Source organism: Anthonomus grandis, chromosome 1, assembly GCF_022605725.1.
Source record: "Anthonomus grandis grandis chromosome 1, icAntGran1.3, whole genome shotgun sequence".
Taxonomy (NCBI): domain Eukaryota; kingdom Metazoa; phylum Arthropoda; class Insecta; order Coleoptera; family Curculionidae; genus Anthonomus; species Anthonomus grandis.
Genome location: NC_065546.1, coordinates 41,466,414 through 41,488,844, shown reverse-complemented (window position 1 = coordinate 41,488,844; position 22,431 = coordinate 41,466,414). Strand labels below are relative to the sequence as shown.

Genomic DNA, 22,431 nt, shown 5'->3' with positions numbered 1-22,431 from the left:
GATATTTAAATATCACTTTTCCTGGAGCCTGGACGTTAGATTAAACGCAGGGGTGCAGTTTCATGGCTCACTCGCTCACCGGATTGCAATCCTTTGGACTATTACTTGTGGAGTCATATGAGCCACTACAGACATATCAGAGCTGAAGTCCTTCGTAAAATTAATATGGCTAACGATCTAAGTAATAACCACCATGTTATTGGGAAAGCTATGAGTTTTATATATTATAGTTTTCGGCACAATAACACAATTAAATCCTAAAAAATATATCTTTGTAACGAAACATTAGACATTTGAAGTCATGTTTTTAATATTTTTTGGGTAGTTCGTTGTATATTTTTTTTAATTTGGCAGCTTTGATCAGTTTAAGCCAGGCAAATAATAAAGCTTTCAATATTGTTTAATCAGCGTTTTTTAAGTTTTATCTTATTTTTCTTAAACAAAAAGAGATTTTGCCTTTTCTTTTTAAAGATTTGAAGGTCTAGTCTTTATCACATTTTTAACAGACGGGGAAACCTTTCAAAACCTAAAGTTAAGAAAAACCAAAAAAGGCAAATTGAAAACAGTTACTAAAAAATAGCTGAAATTGTTTGAAGAAATGTTTTGAATCAAATCGGTGCATTTGCTGGTTTCAAAAATAATATAAATAAGTTGAATGGTATTATGCAATGTGGAATCAACCCTCACTGATATGAAAATGAGATTTATAGGTTAGAAATTATGTGGGGTTCCGCTAGTACTGTAATATGATGATTTTTTTTTCCTTTTTTGTTTTTTTTTTATAAATATGATATAGTTTTCAGTATTCAGTAATTATAAAATATTTTTTTTTTAAAGAATGAATGCTAGTACAGTAAAATGGCAAAAGAATGGGTTAATCGGGATACTCCGTGACCCGGAGCAAATTTTTGTTATTCCTTATGTTTATTTTTCACTTTTTCGTCTGGTTTTCTGGTTGCCCTGCCCTGAAGAAGCCAAAAAGTAGAAACTCGACATTTTTTTAATAAAAAAAAATTGTTGAAAAACGTGGGAAGATAAAAAATTAATTAAAAAGATTGAAAATCTAGAAAACCATTAAAGCCTTCCAAATCATCTTCAACACTGGCATCTGCTTCAAGACTTATTATATTATACTATTTTATAAAAATTTACAAAATGAGTGAGGCATCATTCCCAGTTAGATGGGAGATTGATTTTAAGTCTGTTACAACTCAGCCATATCCATATGAACTTTAATTTTTATCAAGAATTTTCGTAAAGAAATCTCGTTGTGAGCAAAAAAATTGAACAAGAATATATTTCAAAAGAATCATGTCTAGATATTGTTGTGCATCAACTTCATATTATGATAGATGGAACTGATACCGAATCAGAAAGTGATACAGATTTTGAACAAAATAGTGAATTGTCTGGAATAGAGGAATGACACGAGGAGCATTATGGACCACAAAACCTAATCGTCCAAGAAGACAAAACATATCATAATTTGTAAATTTGATACTGTAATATTTGTAAATTTATAATATATTTATTAGATAAATATATTATAAATATTTGAATTTAACATTAAAAAAGGTTCAGTACAACCAGGGTAAGACATTTTTCCCTGCGAAGTAAAATATGTAACATCGCCGGTTTTTTATATTTTTGAGATTTTTTTAAAATATCCATTTTAAATTAAGAGTTTTTATTTTTACCATATCTTGTATCTATCGGGTTGAATTGTATATTATAACCGGTTTAATTTTTTATTTAAACATAACATTGCAATAATAAATAGAACACTCTAGTTATTATGAATGTTTTATATTAAAAATGTAATGTCAAGCAAATCAATAATAATCGCCTACAATAATTGAATTTTATTTACTATCATAAACACCATACTTATTTAAAAATATTACTAAAAACGTTATTCGTAAATTTCACGGCTAAAATATGGCGAATGTAAACTCAGTAAAAACGTAGAAATTTACAATTTGGTATTAACTTTATCGTTTTCTGTTCCTGTTGCACACTGACTCTTTCATTTGCGCATCTCATCGGCCACTTGGATATAGTCGAATTGTATTTTTGGTTCGGATATAGGGTTTCCATCCATCCAGGTCATAGCACATTATCCGGTAATGAAACATCATCTGACCTTGTTTGTTTCTGCTTTTTTGAAGTGTTCAATTTAAAATAATCACTATATTCTCTTCATAACATTCTTTTATATAAATTAACATTGGTTCATCCTTCTCTAATTTTATTTCTTTTATTTTTAACCAATTTATTTTCTTGTTCCCTAAAAAAGAAAACTAGAAATTTAAAAAAAATATTTATTTTTATAAAAATATATAACTTCACGCACCTTATCGATAATATCCAATTTTCTGTTTCTGAAATTGTTCTTTTGCATCCTGTGAGTTTGCAACTTATTTATTTTACAAATTTTCATTACATTTATGAATTCTCTCTATGTAACTAAAGTCTGCGTCATTAGGTAAAAATGAATGACCACTTATGAGGGAGGGGATTTTCTGATTCAAATAGTTCGTATATCTTCAAAATTTAAATCTGATATATACGCCCTTTCCCTACCCTACGCCCTTACCACTGTTGTCATTTCCCTACAACAGTGAGATTGGTACCTTTGGTAATTTTTTTATTTGTCTAACAATAGACTCATTAACAGGATTGTCAAGGGGTTTTCTATAATTCTCATGTTTTCCTCTTTCGTCCAGAACGGAGGTTTGGTTGAACGCAGTTTTACTAACGCTGTATTTATGCACTTTATAGACAATTTAAAAGCGGCAAACATGGGTCTGCAATATAATCCATACTAACCATCCACGCTGCTTGGTCCTTGTTGCGAATAAGAACATATGAATCTGTTCGGTAGCCTCTGCACCTTTGCATTACGCAAAAAGAAACTAAGCGGTATGGGATGCGTTGTTTTAATGGATATCGGGGAAATTATAATTCATCAAAAAAGAACCATGCTGCTTGGATCTTTTTTATCGATAGGTAAAAAAATGTTTATACATTCAATTACAAAATAGACTAAGCGGCTGGATTCTCTAATTATCTGTCATCTAATATGCGGCACAATGAAATTCCGATAGATGACGATATGCGTGTCTATATTTTTGTGGGTTGGTTTCATGTTGCGTAGCTTATGCAATTAAAATTATTGAAAACCATAATTTTTTCAATTAAAAAAAAAGAAAGTATTTTTTTTTAATTACTTACTTACCATTTAAAAATCAAATTAATGCTAACTTGTCTTGGCGAATCACCTATACCGGGTGGTGCGTCGCCAAGCAGAACATAGGAAATCCCATGCAAATTTTAAGGGAGTCAATTATTGGCTTCCCTGCTGTACATTTTACAGTAAAAATGTAAGATAACTTTTTGAAGAGACCAATCTGGCAAACCCTCGTGCAAAGTTTCAAAAAATTTTAATAAGCGAATCTTGAATTATTTAATTAAATGTAATTGCAAAATTACCAAATTTTCGGTTCAGGTAAAACCAGACACCAGCTTTGTCAAATCTGACGTACAGCCGAATACAAGAAATGTTTTTTTTTTCGTTTTATCAATCTCACAAGCATACATTCAAAGTAAGACACGTTAACATTACTTTTGTTACAAACTGTTTCCCGCATAATGCCACTTAATTATGGCTATTTTTTCATCGATTGAATAATTCATGCTTGTTTTTAAATATCGACTGTCACTGATTTATTGACACTTTTCCTCACGTGAGTGACAATATTCATTTTACTGGTGCCCGTTTGGTTTTACCTGAACCGAAAATTTGCTAATTTTGCAATTACATTTAATTGAATAATTTTAAGATTGGCTTATTAACATTTTTTAAAACTTTGCACAAGGTCAAGGTCAGATTGGTCTCTTCAAATAGTTATCTTACATTTTTTCTATAAAATGTACAGGGAAGCAAATTCAAAAACATTATATTTAAGAAATTAATAACACTTTCTCTACATTCAACATCTATGTATGAATTGGGTTTTTTTTTATATATGAGAGCCACAAATCTTTGAACATAAAATATTTGATTATTTCCAGCAAGAGATTAAAATAAATCTGCCTGCAATAAAATTTTAATTCAAACACGCCCCTTTCTATTTTTTATTTAAAAATTAGTCTATTCTTTGTGCTGTCTCATTAAATTGTTTAACTATGCCCTAATTGATAATATAATTTTTTAGTAAGTTATTTTTTAAGATATTTTTTTTTGGCCATTAATATGTATAAAATTCTCTAAAAGTTAAAACTCTAAAAAAACTCTAAAACTCTAAAAGTGAATTGCAAGAGGGAGGATCTCGAAGATGTTTATACTTTATGTTTAAACTGGTTCAAAGGACAATAGAAAATGTAGGCAAATCTTGTAGACAAGATTACCGAAACCAAGGAGAGGCCTGTGTGAAAGCGGCCCTAACTATATGTAGATGCAATCTGGTGAAATTTATGAATATTTTGAAAATAAAGAAAACTTAGTTTTACCAGATGCAGATCTAAATGCCTTAACATGATTTTTATTTTAATGTGTATTAAGCAGTGTATCTTTACCTTTCGATTTTTACTTATTGGATATAACTTTTGTTAGAATAAGCAAAAGATGTTGGAATACTTGGCTCGAACGTTAGTTATTTATTTATACACGTTTGGCGAGTTGAATCTTACGGATTGAGTTTTAATGTATTAGACCTAATAGATAGAGAGTAGACAGAGAACGACTGCATCGGTAACCTCCTGCCGATAGCGACGCCGATTCTCCGTACCGCTCGCAATGTGAATTTAATTTGGGCTTGCTCGCAGTGATGTTTAGCAAGCGATTGGAGATGGGTAGGTTAGCCTCGAATCAAGTATTGCAATTTTACGCGCACACGAAAGATAATTTGGTGAAAACTAAATACAATATTCTAAAATAAAATTAAAAATAACTCTTAAACAAAATAATAATTCTAATTAAATGGATTATTTAATAGGCTGTTCAAATACGCCTCGTTGGGTTTCACAGTATCTCAACCTGTCGTAAAGTTCTCTACGTACATTGGCTAACATTTCAGGTGTAATGGACCTAGAAATATTAATAATTCTAAGTCGCAATTCGTCCAAATTAACGGCTCTTTCATGTCGGTGTTGTCAAAGGATTTCCTTCAAATAGCCCCATAAGAAGTAGTCGCAAGGCGTCAGATCTGGAGATCGCGGAGGCCATGGTATGGTACCTCTTGTGGAAATAAGCCGTTCAGGAAAAGTGTTTGTTAAATAGTTCTGCACTTGTCTAGCGCTGTGAGCGGGACATCCGTCTTGTTGAAACCAAATTTCCTCAAAATTAACATCTAAGTTTCGTACAGCGGGTATAATATTTTGTTGCAATAAAAGTAAATATCTCTCAGAGTTTAAGGTACCATCAATAAAAAAGGCTCTACAATGTGATTGGCTAAAATACCAGTCCAAACATTTACCTTTTGCGGGTATTGAGTTCGTAATGGTACACTCAAATGTAGATTTTCCCGAGACCAATATCTCACGACTGAAGAATTATGTCGACCTAGAAGAGAAAAAGATGACTCGTCTGTAAATAAAATATTACTTGTGAAGTCGCCATTTTGATCAATTTTTTCTCTTAAGTTTTCATAAAACTCCAAGCGTTTTATTTGATCTTCTGGAAAAATTTCTTGAGTGTTTTTAATTTTATAGGCTTTGTACTTATTTCTTTTCAAAATATTACGCACTGTACGACTTGGAATATCAAGTTCTTCAGAAATTTGGGAGCTAGAACAAGGTTCACTTACTTCCACAAAAGCATACACCTTGACCTCCTCTTCAATTCTAGCGTCAGGTGTTCGACGAGGTTCCTGATCGCCACTAAAACATTTTGCACACCGATTTACACATCCCGACTGCTCAAGCTTATGCCAGATATTATAAATTGTTTTAGCAGTAGGGACTTGCTGATCAGGATATGCAAATATAAAACGGCCGACAACTTCTTCTGCATTATCCATGACAATACCATTTAATGATATTAATATTTTGATCAACAGTGAAAACCATTTTTATTTTCTTACTGTCTTCGTACCAAAGGTTGAAATAAACTTTCGCCGGACTGATAAGCGCAACGACGACGCGATAGCCGCCCAGGGCGGAGCCAAGTTTGTTCTCGCTCTACTCCGTCTCCTTCTTACACATTACGCAAAAATCATATTCGAAATTTTTCAACCGCCGAACGTGTATACGGGTCTTGGTAATTAGATTGAACTGGTTAAACTATTTTTTCATATTTATATGACACAAGTCTTACGACTCCCAAACTCAAAATTATTTTAATTCACTTTTTCACTCCCAGTCAACTATATTAAATATCTGCAGCCTTCAACAAAACCTAAATAAAATACAGGTACTTTTGTATGAAACCAATTTTGACTATACTACCTACGATCTTTTGATTTTTACTGAAACATTCCAAATAAAAAAAAAACAAATAAATAAGACTATATTTTTAGGAGAAATAAGATTAAGTACAGTTTAATTGCACTAATTATAGACTCCGTTCAACGAACCTGGACTTCCTTTTGTAAAATTTAAATGAAATACTTGATAAATTAAATGAAATTCAAAGCTTGTCAGATTGACTTTTCAGACTTCTAAACTGGATATAGGTCAGTTCAACAATATCTGAATAAGATAGCAAGTTTTGGATTAATTCCATTGATTATTGACAAGCCTACTTGGATTATATCCTCAATAACAACAATAATCGACCATATATTTATTAGATGCTTTTATTTTGAGAACTCTAATAACCAGGCACTACAGAACTTCAGTAATTCTAAACTCTAAACATAAGGCGAATATTACTGAATAGATTAAAAATGTTAAAATCCAAAAGATAAATTCTATAGGACAGGAAAACTACTATAGGACTGATCTTTCGACAGAACAGGATGCAGACAAAAGGGCAACTAAGTACCATATGAATCGCTCCACAGAACATAGGAACATAAATTGAATAAAAAGAAAAAAGAACTGGAGAAATAAAAAAAGAGACAGGGAACAGAAATATGAAGGAAATTATCCAAACAATATACAAGCTAAAAATTACTGCAAAGACCTAAGAAATAGAATTAAAAAAAATCACAAAAAATAACTACTATAAAGAAAAGATATTCGAATTAAAAATCATAATAAAAGAAAACAATATAGCATTAAGAAAATTAAAACAGAAAGTGGTATTCATTCCAAGGACCTAGATATCGCAAATGCATTTAATAAATAATTCTTCATAAGTATTCGAATCAAGATGGCGGAGTCGATTAAAAAGTCAAGAAATACACATTTCGCCGTACTCCACAATGAAAATATAATAACCCTTAATCCTGTAACAGAAGGAAGAAATATAAAGAGCAAATAAAAAACACATTAAAAGACGCAGCAAGTACTGAACATAATAGAATTACACACAAGAACTCTTAAATTCATAGCGGATAGCATTGTACCTCCTTTAACAATATTAATAAATAAAATTTTTGTACAGGAGGGTTAGGTTCCCGGAGATTTTCAAAGCAACTTTAGTTACTCCAATTTTTAGACAGGGTAGCCCTTCCGACGCAAGAAATTATAGGCCTATTGCACTTAGCACAAGTAATATGGCTAAGGTTGTCGAAAAGCCTATAAAAATAGATTAGTAAAATATTTTAACCAAAATAATATGATCTCAGGAATGCAATTTAGATTTCGGAGATTCCACAACCGATGTGATGTATCGAGCGGTGTGCTTTATTCCATCGGCAATTCAATTAGGTCGAAAGCCTCTCGCTATATTCCTGGATCGGATAAAAGCTTTCGATATGGTACCCCATGATAGACTACTGAAAAAAATGAATCCGTATGGTATCAGGAGCGTGACATGGAATCTTACTAAGGACTAGTTAAGCGAGCGAAAATAAAGTATAACTCTTTCGACAACTATTACTCTTCTTTCAAATTTTCGCTCGCTTCATCAGTTCCACACAGAGCGCGGAAAAAGTTTTACTAGTGGGGATTTCACGGGGAACAATCTTGGGTTCAGTGCTTTTCAGAATGCAGATAAATCAAAGTTTGCCTAAATGCTAACTTGCTTAGTTTAATACTGCTAAAACAAAATTTATGGCTTTTTCTCTGTACATAAACGGTTAACCAAATTTTACCAGTATTAGTGTTAATTCTTGTAATAATGAAACTAACCATGGTTTCCTAAAAATGATAAAAGTTAATATCATACTATACCTTGGACTTCAAATATACCAACATAAGACTGCCATGTTGAGATCATCATATTGTAAATCAAAAGTTTACAAAATTTGTTTATTAAGATTATCCATAAGTCAAGAATATTCTGAGTATCTATACAGGGTGTTATTAAATTCGGTGCACATATTTTAAGGGAGTATTGTTGCAGTAAAAATAAAACTTTTTTAATATAAACATGTGTCCTAAAATGCAACCCCTTAGAGCTACAGCCCGCGAAAATTGTTTGAAGAAACTCGTTTATTTGGAACCGCGACTACAGTTATGAATGTCCTCAAAATTTGTAAGTCCCTGTTTTTTGAGTGCTCTTTTGATTTTGCGCTTCTAAAATAGTGTAAATCCAATTTTAAAGGAGGATTCGGCGAGGCTTACCCTTCGGATGGCCTCTATCTTATGTTTACAATAAGAAATTTAAAAATCTAGTAACACCATCTCGTAAGCCAGGAAAAGTCTTTAATTTTTGTCCTTTGCATTTTTTCGATATAATTAACCGTTTTCGAGAAAATCATTGGTGAATGAAAGGGGAACATTATTACACCCGATTAAGCTATCAAATTACAAAAAACTAAGTAGGTCGTGACTGCTTTAATTTTTGACAAATCAAATTAATTGTATCGAAAAAATGCAAAAAACGATAAGTTTAGATTTTTTTCCTGGCTGACTAGATGGTGTTATAGATTTTTAAAATTCTTATCGGAGACATAAGATATAGTTCATCATAAATATAACCCCTCCCGAATCCGGGTTTACACCATTTTTAAGACGGAAATTGTCAAAGACAACTAAAAAAAACAGAGACTCTCAAATTTTTAAAAGATTTAACGCATAACTTTAGTTAGTGGTCCAAATAATGTATTTTGTTCAAGCAGTTTTTGCTGGCTGTAGCTCTGAGGAAAAAAAGGATTATTTTAACTCCAACAATGTGCTCTTAAAATATTTGCACCGAATTTTGTAACGCCCTGTAAAAGTGAGTCCGTTCATGACTAACCGGTCTGAAATATTAAAATGTTGATTTTCTTTTTTTTTTGAATAGCATTTTGTTATATGATGCACAGACAAGCTCTTTACAACTTTTGTGCTTCAGTTCTATCAGGTCTAAGAATTGGTAAATTTGAAAAATTTTTAATTAAAGATTATTGTATTGTATTTATTGCAAGATTAAGTAGAGCAGAGTACATAAACCAGTTTGTATAGGAAATCTATATCTGAACTTTGCTCTCTTTTCACAGTATAATACGATCAAGTTTAGGATATACAATAACTTGTAAATCTAGTTTAAAGAAATAAAAATATTCATTCTTATGTCTTTAATAAAAACAAAGCTTTCTTTTGATTAGTACAGCTTTTTATGCCTCACCATTGTATTTTAGTTCCCTGAAAAAGCCAATATATTTAGCAAAACATCGGACAGTTTGCTCACACCTAGATTTTTATTTATTGATCTTTGAATCCCACAAATCACTCACTTCGACAGAAAAATTATTGGATCGTTAAAAGAAACCATCTTTTTTATTTTAATAGAATAAATATAAGGATTCGTATAGAATTTAAAGAAATTAGTTTCTGTAAATAAAATTTTTATTACAAAATTTAGACATTATCATTCTAAGAATGAAGGAAATGTAACAATTTATCATTAATTCTAACTTCGTGAACACTTTGAGTTCAAAAACGTTACGTACACAATATTATTGCAAGTATCACACACTATACACAGAGAAAAATATTATTTTAGAATTTGAAAAATTCGAGAAAATACAAATAATGAAGAAAAACCCTTGTAGGAGACTATAATACGTAAAAACAAAATAGTAGCTACAACATCTACAGAGTCAGTCAAAAAATGTTTAGTATCAAAAAAAATAATAAAGAAAACTTGGAAGATAGATTGAATTCCTTCCTAAATCGAGCGCCTGATTAAGTTTCTATTGCTAAATTCCTTATGACTAAAATATTCTTTGCAGCTAACATGTTTTAAGCCTTTCACCGCATTTATACCAAAAATAAATTAGCTAAAAACATAACAGTGGTGCACATCCTATGGCACATAATTAAATTAACCAAAATGATAATTGTAACAATTTACAATGAAAGTTTATTTAAAACTTGATTTCATGTTACACACCAACTTTATTGCAAATATATTTTTAAGGATACAACCACGGCACAACATTACGAATGCAAAATGGTTTCAGAAACTAAGTTCTACATCACAAAACGGAATGTTAAAATTTAAAGTCTTTTGACACAACTTTTTTTAAAATTGTGTCGCTTTTTAACAAAATTCTATGAGTGTATCAAAAAATAAAATTAAAATTCTCTTTACATTTAGTCTGTCACTAAAGAGTATTCCTCTAACTAAAAAAAAAGAAAAAGAAAGTTTTTTTGTGAATAGCCATAAAGTTAAAGCGTCCTTGGAAAGACGAACTTTTGCAGTTTGATATCACATTTCTAAAAGTATTTTACTCACTTGATGGGATTCAACTGTAATATTTATTCGTAAATTATTTTCCCAAAAGAATGACACTTAAAGTTTAACGACGTTGTTAAAGTACTTAATCAGACAAAATTATCGTGATTTGGCTAAAAATCAATAATAATTTATATTTACTATTGACTAAGTCCGGTTTTACGATGTTCTCGTATTGTCTAATGTAGGTACTTCGTTGTAAATCTACTATGGAATCAACGTAAATAGTTATAATCCAAAGCAAAAAAAATCCCATAACTAATATTGACATAAATGTTCCAGTCATCTTTTTTTACTGGATATGATACAACCAGAGCTTATAGCATAGATTCTAATCAAACTTAATTGATATCAACCTCTGTAGGACTTTCTAACCTAAAATGTTTGATCTGCCCCTGTTCGACGAGCGGCGTCGGCAGCTCGTCATTGTCGATCCGGATCCGGATTTTGTTCATATCCGGAAATGAACACGGAATACGTTGAACTTCTCCATTATGTGGACTTGGTATGGGTGTTTCCAATGGAGAGTAGGGAACATAGATACGCAGCACGTCTGGACTGGGATTGTGTGGTGTGGCGCGCGGAGTAGACTGCGCACTCATGATTATTGGTTTTTGCAATCCTGTGGTATAACCTAGAATTGTGAAATGAAGATTTTTAAGCTTGTATGTAAAGTAAATAGTTTTACAGTCACTAACTTGTGAAAGATGTCAGATTACTAGTACAGATAGAACTTTACGGTTTTCACAAAAATATGTCAAAACTGGTTTGAACTTTATTACTTTGAAAAAAACTGACAGAAGTATTTACACTTTTCAACAATTTTCTAAGTTATATGAGTATATTATATAATTGACAAAAAAGTCAAAATTCACTTTTTCGTCAAGTTCAACAGGATTTTAATAAGGAACGTGTTACTATCGTCAAAGTTTTTCATAACTGCCTCTTTCCCATTTAAAAGTTGGTACAAAGTTGCAGGTTATTTGCAAAAGTTTTTCTTTACGTTTACAGTTCATTTGCAAAACTGCTTGTTTGCGCGTCGACCAATAAGCACGCTATTCTTGTTCCTACGCGACTAACGCGATGCTTTGTATACAGATATGATCATTCTAACTTCGCCTATAGGAATTATATATCGCGGTAATTCTGGCAACGTTGTGACAACATACTCGGACAAGCAGCGGACCCCGCCGAAGCCCGAAACTGAAACCTTTCAGTCATAGAGTAATTAAAAGTATTAATATTCATTTTTCTATGCTTTCAGTATTCTTAAGGCGTTTAAGCGGGGATGCACTGCTCTGTGGCAAATTAAAAAAAAATGTTTCGTTTGAGTCTTTGCTGCTGCCTGTCCTAACAGCAAAAAATAAACTAAAAACCGACTGCAATAATGTTGTAAACATAAATTAACTAAATATTGGACAGGAAATAAAAAAAATAATTTAAATTTAAGTTAATTTGGTAATATTAAATAAAAATAAAAATTATCTTATGTCAGGTTCAAAAAGGCCACCCTGTTTAGCAGTGCAGTACGTCAACCGATCATAAAACGACCTTCTCGTGTTCGACAACATTTGAATGGAGATACTATTAAATAAATGCTTGCCTAGTTTTAACACAAAGCTCTTCTAAATTAGTAGTCCGTTCATTTTCGTGCCTATAAATTTGTTCTTTTAGGTATCCCCAAAGAAAAAAATCATTGGGTGCTAAATCGGGGCTTCTGGCGGGCCATTTAATAGTACCGTTTCCACTGATTGTTCGATCAGGGAAAGATGTTTCGAGAAATTGACGTACCACTAATGCGTTATGAGCGGGACAACCATCTTGTTGAAACCAAACTTGTTCTAAATGGATATCGAGCCCTCGAATAGTAGGAAGAACTTCATCCCTCAAAAGATTAAGGTATTTGTTGGCATTAAGGTTTCCATCGATAAAAAAGGGCCTATAATCGAATCACCTAAAATGCCAGCCTATACATTAACCTTTTGAGGGTATTGTGTACGTGTTGGTATGCTTATGTGCTTATTTTCCCTCGAACAACCCACTGTAATGGACGGGTTATGTTTACCACAAATAAAGTAAGGGGAGTCATCTCAAAACAAAATGTTACTAACATTACATCCCGATTTGCCCTTTCCAATACTTCATGGCAAAATTCCATCCGTCTCTCATGGTCCTGTGGGAAAATTTCTTGGGTTTTTTACGACTTATATAGCACTTGTACTTATTTCTTTTTAAAATTCTTCTAACCCTTAAAGGCTCAATACCCGTTTCTTTGGCAATAGTTGTACTATTGCAAGGAAAGTTCATTTCAGCAACGGCACAAAGATTAACCTCTCGAAGCTCCCCTTTTTCGCCTAGCGGTCTAACAACAGGTGGTTGCTCATTTGCGTAGTATTTCCTGCAATTTTGCAAGCACCCAAAGGTCTCAAACCTATGGATAATTGCAAAAATTGTGCTGCGTACGGGAATGGGCCGATTTTCGAACGTGAATGCAATTCTGCCGGCATAATACCACTTAATAATTTGCTTTTTTTCCTTAAGAGAACACATTTTAACAAAAAAATAGCGAGCGGTTTTAAATTTGATCTTTGCTGATTAAGCAGAAAGCTAGGAATAAAAATGACGTTAAACTGGTTAAACGTTTAAATTGCAATCTCAGATTGGCGGTGCAGTGTGGTGGGGATAAGAAATGTCTCGTTTTTTGATGCACGAGCGGAGAGCCGTGCGGCAGAAATATCAGTGTTGCCAAACGTATTAATTTGGAAACGGCATGTATTGTGCCCTCTGCCTGTCTCATGCGGACTCCATATGTCCCCTCTCGCTTACGCTCATAGACTATTCCCTATAGGCGAGGTTTGAATGATTATATCTGTACATACAAATCGAATATGTTTTTTAACTTCAATATTACGGTTGTTGTGTATTGACGTGTAACATCATAACATTCTTTTTGGTGCGATTTGCTGGTATGGATGAGTTAAATAGTGATAATAAGATTTTACCTTTTCCAAGAAAGAAAAGCACGCAGAAAAGAACGATAACCACGAAACTATGCTCGGAATGTTAAAAAAAGGGACAGGTATGACCTAAAAAAGTTTTACAATCGTTTTAATTACCTAAAATTATATTATTTGAAGACATACACCTCATGTGCTTCCAAACCACATATTCATTCCAACTTGTGGTCACCATAAACCCGGACAACCAAATTTTTGCAAAACTTTAACAATGAATAAAACAATTCCGTCGTTACATATATGAATCTTAATCTAAAATACATCAAGACAATATCATATTGAACTGTTGCCAAGGAAATAAACCAAAAAAAGGAAAATCTAATCACGGTCAAGTCTCGATTTAATACAATCTTCGTTTGAAAAATGGAAAACTGATAAGAGTGAGCAAAAAGGCGCTTCTAGGCACTACGAATTTTAGAACAAACCGAGTGCAAAGAATACTTCGTAATTTTAAGCACAAAGCAAAACTTCCAATAGAACGAAGGGGAGGGGACAGAGTAGGTCGCAAGAACGATGAAAAACGTAAATTTATAAAAGAATTTATAGAATCTTAATCATGCGTAGAATCCCACTATTGTAGGAGCAAGACTAGTGCGTGTCTATTTAACGTGCGATTTAAATTTTAAAAAAACTTCATACTCACTATCAGCAGCGAGTTCCTGAGGTTAGTTATTAATTAATTATTTTAGAAAATTCCTGCATGCAAATTAGAATATTGCCTATGGAACTTCAGTTACCGATTGCTGCTCAACGCGCCTTCGATTAAAAGAGCAACTAAAAATGAACATCAGCTGATAAAAGACATCAGTTACCTACATAAAATCGCATTGAAGGCAAAAGCCTTCTTCCATCTCTTGAAACATCCAAAACCAAACCCAGTGTCATTTTCAGCCAGCAAATAAATTACAACAATTTTACTATAGTATCTGGAACGTCTAACACCAACTTAACACCTGCAAACGTAAACGCGTATTTACGAACGGAAATTGATATGCCAAAAAATGCGGAAAAACACAGTAGCTTCGACAGTTAAGAATGCATTAAACACCAAAATAGTTAAGCCTTCTGTTACAAAAATTAATTTGTACGCTGATGGCTGAGGCAGACAAAACAAGAGCACAAGAATGATGAGAATGTTAGCCTACTGAGGTGGGACTCTGTAACGCAAATAGCGATAGATAAACTCTTTATTCTCTATCTCTACGGTATTTCGTACTCTGTAACGCCGTTCGGGCTTTTTCGTTACAGAACGAATATAGACCACCTCGCTTTCTTAAGCGACAACGAAAAGGACCTTTCTATTGTAAAGATATTATTTTCTTCTTTTTTTAGCGTGTATTGTGGGAAAGAATAAACTATTGGCTTAATTATTTGGATTTGGCACCGACTCCCCGTCCGTACGCCGTGAACGGGGAAATTTTATTAGGAGAGAGAAAAAATTTAACGTGCGATAGATTTTTCGTTTTTTATTTATATTTGTATTCTGTGATTTAGGGTAAAAGGAAAAGGAGAAATCAAATTATTTTACTAGGTAAGTACTCATCCATTCGCTCAAGTAAATAATATCCTATGTAAAATTACACCTTGCAATTGCAAATCATTATAGATAAAAAGTGGGTATATATCATAATATTATTTCTGTTAACTTCCTATAATACCTATTATATGCCTTTGAATATCTTAGCTTCTTTAGAAGAAACTATGTTTGGAATAAACTTAAATTGTTCCAGACTAGTTTTTAATGCCGTTTTTAATAAATAATCAACTCATTATTGTTGTTACAGATATGGAGAATCAAAGTAGAGCACCTAAAACCAATCCAGCGCAATGGGCTGTGCTGGATTGGTTTAAAATAAAAAAAAAAGTCAAAATGTCAATATTGTCAATGTCATTTTCTTCTTCTTCTTCTTCTTGTATTCACAGCTGGACTATGCTCAATTGTCTGATGTTTTTAGAATAGATAATTATCAAATTCTCTATGCCCGAGCAACAACGAAGTTTCTAAGGAAATGTTTATAGAGTGCCAAGGCATTAAGCGATCTTTGTCTCTTCCTTATTCGCTTCCTTCTCTAAATAGAGAAAATTTACAGAGTCCCACGCCTGGCTTCTTTGAAAACTATTGAGCTCACATTTCCAATTGTAGGGCACTCTTTCATCCACCCAGATATGGTTTTTGGATTAATAGATAAATAAATAAAAAAAATACCGGTTATTGTAGAATCCAGTCATTACGACGCCATAATAAGTAAATATGCTACTTTTAGAAAAGTATGTATAGATTGGACCATACAAGACTGGAAAAGTGAAACAAAAAAAATCATAAAGTTTCCTGGAGCCTGGCATTTCAATTTTAGTGATGCAAAACAATTTATTTTTCATAAAAAAGAACACACGGTTTTAATTCAAGGCAACATTAATTACTTAAATAACATAGAAACGCCTAAAAGTGTTTGTAAAAAGAATTGCTCGTTTTGGTCCCTTCACCCATGTGAAGTACCACTAAGCAACAAACACAAAGGCGATAAATCTTTTGTTATTATTTGCTGGTTAAGCATTAAGGTGAAGACTGGAAAAACTACCAGAACTGGGCTTCTAGAAAAATGTTCTACAACAAACTGTTGCAAGTACCATAACAAGTGAAGGTGACCAAGATTTCTGTGAAAATGAAAACGACACTATAATCATTTAATTTTTTTCCTATTACTTGGGTTTTTTGAATAAGAGGATACTTAAAACTTAATTTTGTTATTTGAAAAAGATTTTTAATTTTTGTGACAGTTTAGTTGTAGTTTAATCAACAAAATTTTTAGTTAAAAAAACTTTAGTGAGTTTCTATGATTATTTTATTTGCAAAACTCTCTCTTTGCAAAAAAAAAAATAATAAATCGAAAATATAACTTACATGAAAGTTAAAATATTTTCTGTTACTTTGGAAAAGTAAATCGGATAGCATAGAGGGAGTTCTGCAAATAATGGCCTCATATATACACTTTTTCAATATTTTGTTCCATTCTAGCCAATTGAACGGCAAAGAGCCAATGAATATCTGTTTTAACCAGTTAAATTTACAAATCAGTTGGTGAAACTATTAATATAGCAAAAGGTTAACTGGCAAATTCCAATATTTCCTATAATTGTCATTTTTCTTATAATAACTTTCTTAGAAATTTGACAAATTTGCTATTCATTAATCATAGATTTACAGAAAAGAAAATCAAAAACACATGTCATTCCCTAAATATTCCGGCAATATTCTCAGCTAATTTTTAATCTTATATAAAATGAAGAGTCTATTACCTGATCCTACCGAGTTATCACTCATATTACTGTGAGTATCCAAACTATTCTCGTGAGCCTGAGATCTGGTTATCGTAGAAAATACTGACAAATCTGCAGTTGAGGTTACACTAGTATCGGCCAACGAACGTCGGGAGCCGCCGTGCTCACAATCCAACAAGGAGCTGCCATCATCCATTGAGGGATCAAAGGAGAATTTGGAGCCTAAAAGGAGACACTTACGGTTTGAATGCTGTAGGTTTCCACTTCAAACGACACAAAATCTAAGGTTGTATTAAAGTTTTAATTTTTTTTAAGAATATTAATTAGAATGGTGCTACAGGATTAAACTATGTGTGTGTTAACATGAGTGAAATTAGTCAACGATTGGGAAACGAATTAAAGGCTGAACTCAGTGATGATTTGTTAATTGACAAATGGTTAAAGAGACGATGATTTTTCTACATATACTGTTTCAGCTATAGCACTATCTATACTCCATATTATTGTTTTTTAGTACATATGATGGTTAGTGTACAATGTAAATTTTGTAGTAATGCAGGTTTTCTTCCAAAAGAAAGTTTCAAAGGATGCAAGAAAAAGTTTATTGTTTGGCTTGGCCCAAGGAACTGTAATAGGTATAAAGGCTTTGTTTCTAGCATTTTACGTGTATACCTGTTGGGTATCCATATTCTTCCAAATAAGGGTGATCCAGAATTTTATACCCTTCGCTTAAACATGCCTGAATAGAAGAGCTAAATTCTTTGAAGAAGAAACATAAATAAATTCATTAAAAATAAAACATAAAAAAACATAATCTTACCTAATGTACTAAAAACACACTGTACACGTAAATAAAACTGAGACAACACAAAATAATGGTGAGTAATTTACTTAATAAAAGCTGTAATATTTTTTAAGATTAAAACTGGCAACTACTACTGCATGCTAAATGAAAAATAAAACAAAACCTACCTAAAACAGTTCTTCAAACGCTTACTTCTGGCAAAACTGCAAGTTTTCAAATAAAAGAAATTGGTTTGTTTTTAAATATAAATGTTTTGATAGAGTTTTTTTTTAAGTACCTTTACCTACACCAGCTTTCGAGGCAGTACGGATTTGGGTAAAGTATTAGTTAGTAGTTAGACACGTTTAGGTTAAACCGCCGAAACCAAAGATTAATGTATGAAATTCAATAAAAAAATATATTTATGCAAAATATACATGCTAAGAATTTATAAAAAAATAATATACATATACAACTATTCCTATTAAATAAAAAAATCTAACCTAACAAATTTCTTTTAGTTTATATATACAAAAAAATAATATACTGAATTTCAAACTTTGCTAATATGTATAACAATTTGTTGCGAGAAAGCTTGTAAGGCTCCGCTTTGTAAGTCTATTACTTATTTGGCAATTTGTCAAGCAATTTAATAAAGTTAAAAAATACAAGACAAGTTTTATTTTAATTGTCTTTTTAATTCCAAGAGGAGCTGCTAGTTTCCCTTATATAGTATAAGGTGAACAATCGTCAATTCTTTCATCCAACTACTTCATGTTTGATATCGCCCCCTTAATTCAACAACTAGATAACTTAATTTTATACATTTTGAGTTATTCAGTTAAGTATACCCAATATTGCTTACTCTTTTCAATGCTACAACTGGATATCTTCTACAAGCGACTAGTCTTTACTTACACAGTGGCAAAAAATATATAACTCCCAAAACAAACAAAATTTACATTCTTTAACTCGGCATGTTGAGATACCATTTATTGGTCGACTTATATTACCACTTAATGTAATACTTAAACTCTGCATCTTGAGAGATACCTAGTTGTTGCCCTAGTGTTATTTAAGTTATTCGCCGTACCTTCTCGATCTGTGTGAGATATCCAGTGGTGTGTTTGAAACAACAGGTGCCTTATCAGTGTTAAAACAATTATTTTAAAGTGGTTTATTATAAAAAAATGATGTCAAGAGGAAAGAAAATATTAGAATTTTACGTCGGCAATCGGATAATATTGAAGGTATGTGATAATTAACTTTAATAAACTTACAATTAAAATAAAGCCAGAAAGTGAGGTTATGTAAATACATAAAATGAGTGTATTTGATTTTTTTCAGTTGTTTAGCAGGGTCTTACAAATTAAGAGATACGAACTCGGTTAAATAGGGGAAAAGGCTCGCCTTATAGATGTTAGTCTAAACCCATTAATTTTTTTTTTATATTTTAGAAGTTTACGAGATATTCTATTTATATTAAAACGAAAATCGGGTGTATGTTTTTAATTGTCTCTGGCTTTATTTCAAAAAATATTTTTCGGCACTTTTTCATAGCAACGTCTGGGTACAGTACCTTATCTTATTGTAGTTGCTGTTCTTCCTTCAGAAGAACGCAAGCCAGAAGTAAACGATAGACAAAAGGTTGTGAATGTTATAGACAACACATCAATATCGCAGAGAGAACCCTATTCTAATGCGCAACAGACTGCAGGTATTTTTTTGCATAATATCAAAACCTCTGCAGATACTTTTTGGATGAATTTACCTCTTAGCAATACATCTTATTCTTTCAGATTATGACAATTTGCCTGGTCCCAGTAATCAACGTTCTCCTTTATCATACAATTTGGAGCCAGATATAGAACCATTTTCACCCGAGGTTTCAGAATATGTTCCAAGTTCTTCAGGTGAAACATCTGAAGAAGAATTAGGTATTGAAAACTCGACTTTGACAACAGACATACAACTCGAAGGTATGGAAGAATTTCCTTCGAAAACCCAAAAATCTAAAAAGAGGAAGAGGAATCCAAATGAGTGGAAAAAAAAATATTCCAAAAAAAAAGGAGACAGCATGGCGAAATTTATATCTCCAGCAGAGGAAAATATGTTCCTGGAGTGTCATTAAAGGATCCGTGCACGGCAAAATGTAGAAGAAAATGCAGTAACAAATTAACCCATGATGATCGTCTCAAAATTTTTCAAAGTTACTATCAGCTTGATTCATACGAACAACAAAGAAATTTTATACAGAGCAACACAGAAAAAATAGCAAAAAAATGGACAACCAAAGAAAATTCTAAGCGCAAAAATACTATTATCTTTTTCTTGCCCACCGTTGAAGCAAAGATTCAAGTTTGTAAGACCATGTTTATAAATACTCTGGGAATACGGAAAGGGGTGCTAGATATCGCTATGAAAAAACGAATGGAAGGAAATATTACTTCAAAGGATAAAAGGGGCAAAGGTCTAAAGAATGCCACACCTCCTGAAGTTTTAGAAGAAGTAAGAAAACATATTGAAAAGTTTCCTGTCATGGCCTCGTATTATTGTCGAGAAAAAAACTCAAAGGGAATATTTAGAGTCTGATCTTAATATTACTATTATGTACACAATATATAAAAACGAGGATCAGTGTCCTCCAGAGAAAGGATCAGTGTCGCACATGTATGACTTACAATACACCTGGTAGCATAAAAACTGAAATTATAGAAGCTAATTATCAAGCCCATCTAGCCGCCAAAGAAAAGGCTCGCCAGGAAAAAAGGTCGGACAAGGCATTAGCTGAAAGCTCCAACAACAACATTTTATGCTGCAATTTTGATCTCCAACAAGTTCTTATGACTCCTAATGATCCGTCAAATAATGCGTTGTTCTATAAACAGCGATTGAAACCCTTTAATTTTACTATATATAATGTTGTGTCTAAACAAGGAGACTGCTACATGTGGAGTGAAGTTGAAGGCAAGCGCGGAAGTTGCGAAATTGCTAGTTGCCTCTACAGCTATTTTAAACCATTACCTGAAAATGTTAAAAGCATTATTTGCTACAGTGATAGATGTGGAGGACAAAATCTTAATAAATATGCCGCAGCAATGTGTTTAACAGCAGTTCAGTAAATTCCAACTCTCGAAACAATCGATCTAAAGTTTCTTGTCGTGGGACATAGTGAGATGGAGTGCCATTCTATGCACTCTGCTATATCGACAGAACTAAAGAGAGTTCGAAAAGCAAACTGGCCTGAAGATTATAAAACTATAGCCCGGTGCGCAAGAAGAAGAGGTGATAAGCCATATTTGGTTCATAAGATAACACATAAACAAATTCTTAACTGGAAAAGTTACGCAGACCGAAAGTTAATTTTCAAAAAAGAAGATGAAAGCCGTAAGGTGGTTAGTTGGCAGAAAATTTGTTGGCTAAACTTTTCAAAATCGGCACCTTTCATCATTCACTTTAAAGAAGATTTCGATGGTGAGTTCAGACGACTAAACTGCAATCGCAAAACACGTATATCTTCTGCAAACAATACTTTAGAGCCCTTGTATAAAAATCAGCTACCTCTTAAGAAAGAAAAATATGACGACCTTATGTCATTGTTTAAATAGAATCCCCCAGCCCTTCCTACTGAGTATAAAAGATTTTTTGAAAATCTCCCATTTCAAGGAAATTCACGTAAAACGCTTCAAAACATAGAAGATTCCGATAGTGACATAAGTGATAATGACATTTAAGTAGTGGATTTCTTACTGTTTTGTTAAACCCGCTACTCACTATTCATTGATGCACCGATTTGATGCTCTGATTCGCAAATCATTGCTATTTCTCATCCTTTTGTTCAATAAATGTGGAGCAACAACTAGATATCTCAACTTTTTCTCTCTTTTTTTATCAAATTCTTCAAAAATATAAAAATTTGATTGTATTCTAGATAACCAAATTATAGCTTAATATGGATTATATCTTTGTAAAAGTTAAATTTTTTTTTATTATTTAGGTGTATTTTTTTCGCGGCTTTAATTTTTAAACTGCAATTTTAAGTTATCTAGTTGTTGCATTAAGGGGGCGATATTATTTATAACTAATGTTAAATAATCATATTTCCTCAAACAAATTGCATAAAAATACATTAAGTATGAAGGACAGTATGAACAACTACAAAGAAAAAGAGGAAAAATGCAACGCTTAAGCAAAACATTCCTATTTTTTAGTCTCCAATAGTATTTTCTTATTTCTTAATAGTTTTATTACTAAAGTTGTAGCTGGTTTATCCTTTTTGGTATTTTATTGGTTGAGATTCCTATGAAAGTTTATTTTAATGAAATTTACCTGAATCTATCAAAATGAGGTCACATATTGATGGATTGGAGTAATTAAATTTGTCTTTTCTAACAAAAAGAGTAAATAAATTGTTAGTACTTTGTGCAGAATGTTCTCAGAAACACTCGAATTTTGATTGGACATTGTTCAGGGTAAGTCGATAAGTCGACTAGTAACTACTACGCGATAGTTTTGTAATTGACTTTTCATAATTTGCTAAATAGTGGGTCCTTTTAAAAAGCAGGATGATTCAAAGGGAT

General features: G+C 32.3%; 1 protein-coding gene across 1 annotated transcript in view; it reads right to left on the bottom strand.

The window, feature by feature from the left end:
- Positions 1-9,861: 9,861 nt before the first annotated feature.
- Positions 9,862-22,431, bottom strand: part of LOC126734564 (USP6 N-terminal-like protein) — a 30,967-nt gene continuing 18,397 nt past the window's right edge. The window contains exons 11-12 of the mRNA XM_050438250.1: positions 17,086-17,289; positions 9,862-11,405 (exon numbers count right to left, since the gene is read on the bottom strand). Coding sequence (XP_050294207.1) covers positions 11,113-11,405; positions 17,086-17,289 — 497 coding nt within the window. The 3' untranslated portion in view covers positions 9,862-11,112. The remainder of the gene's footprint in view (positions 11,406-17,085; positions 17,290-22,431) is intronic.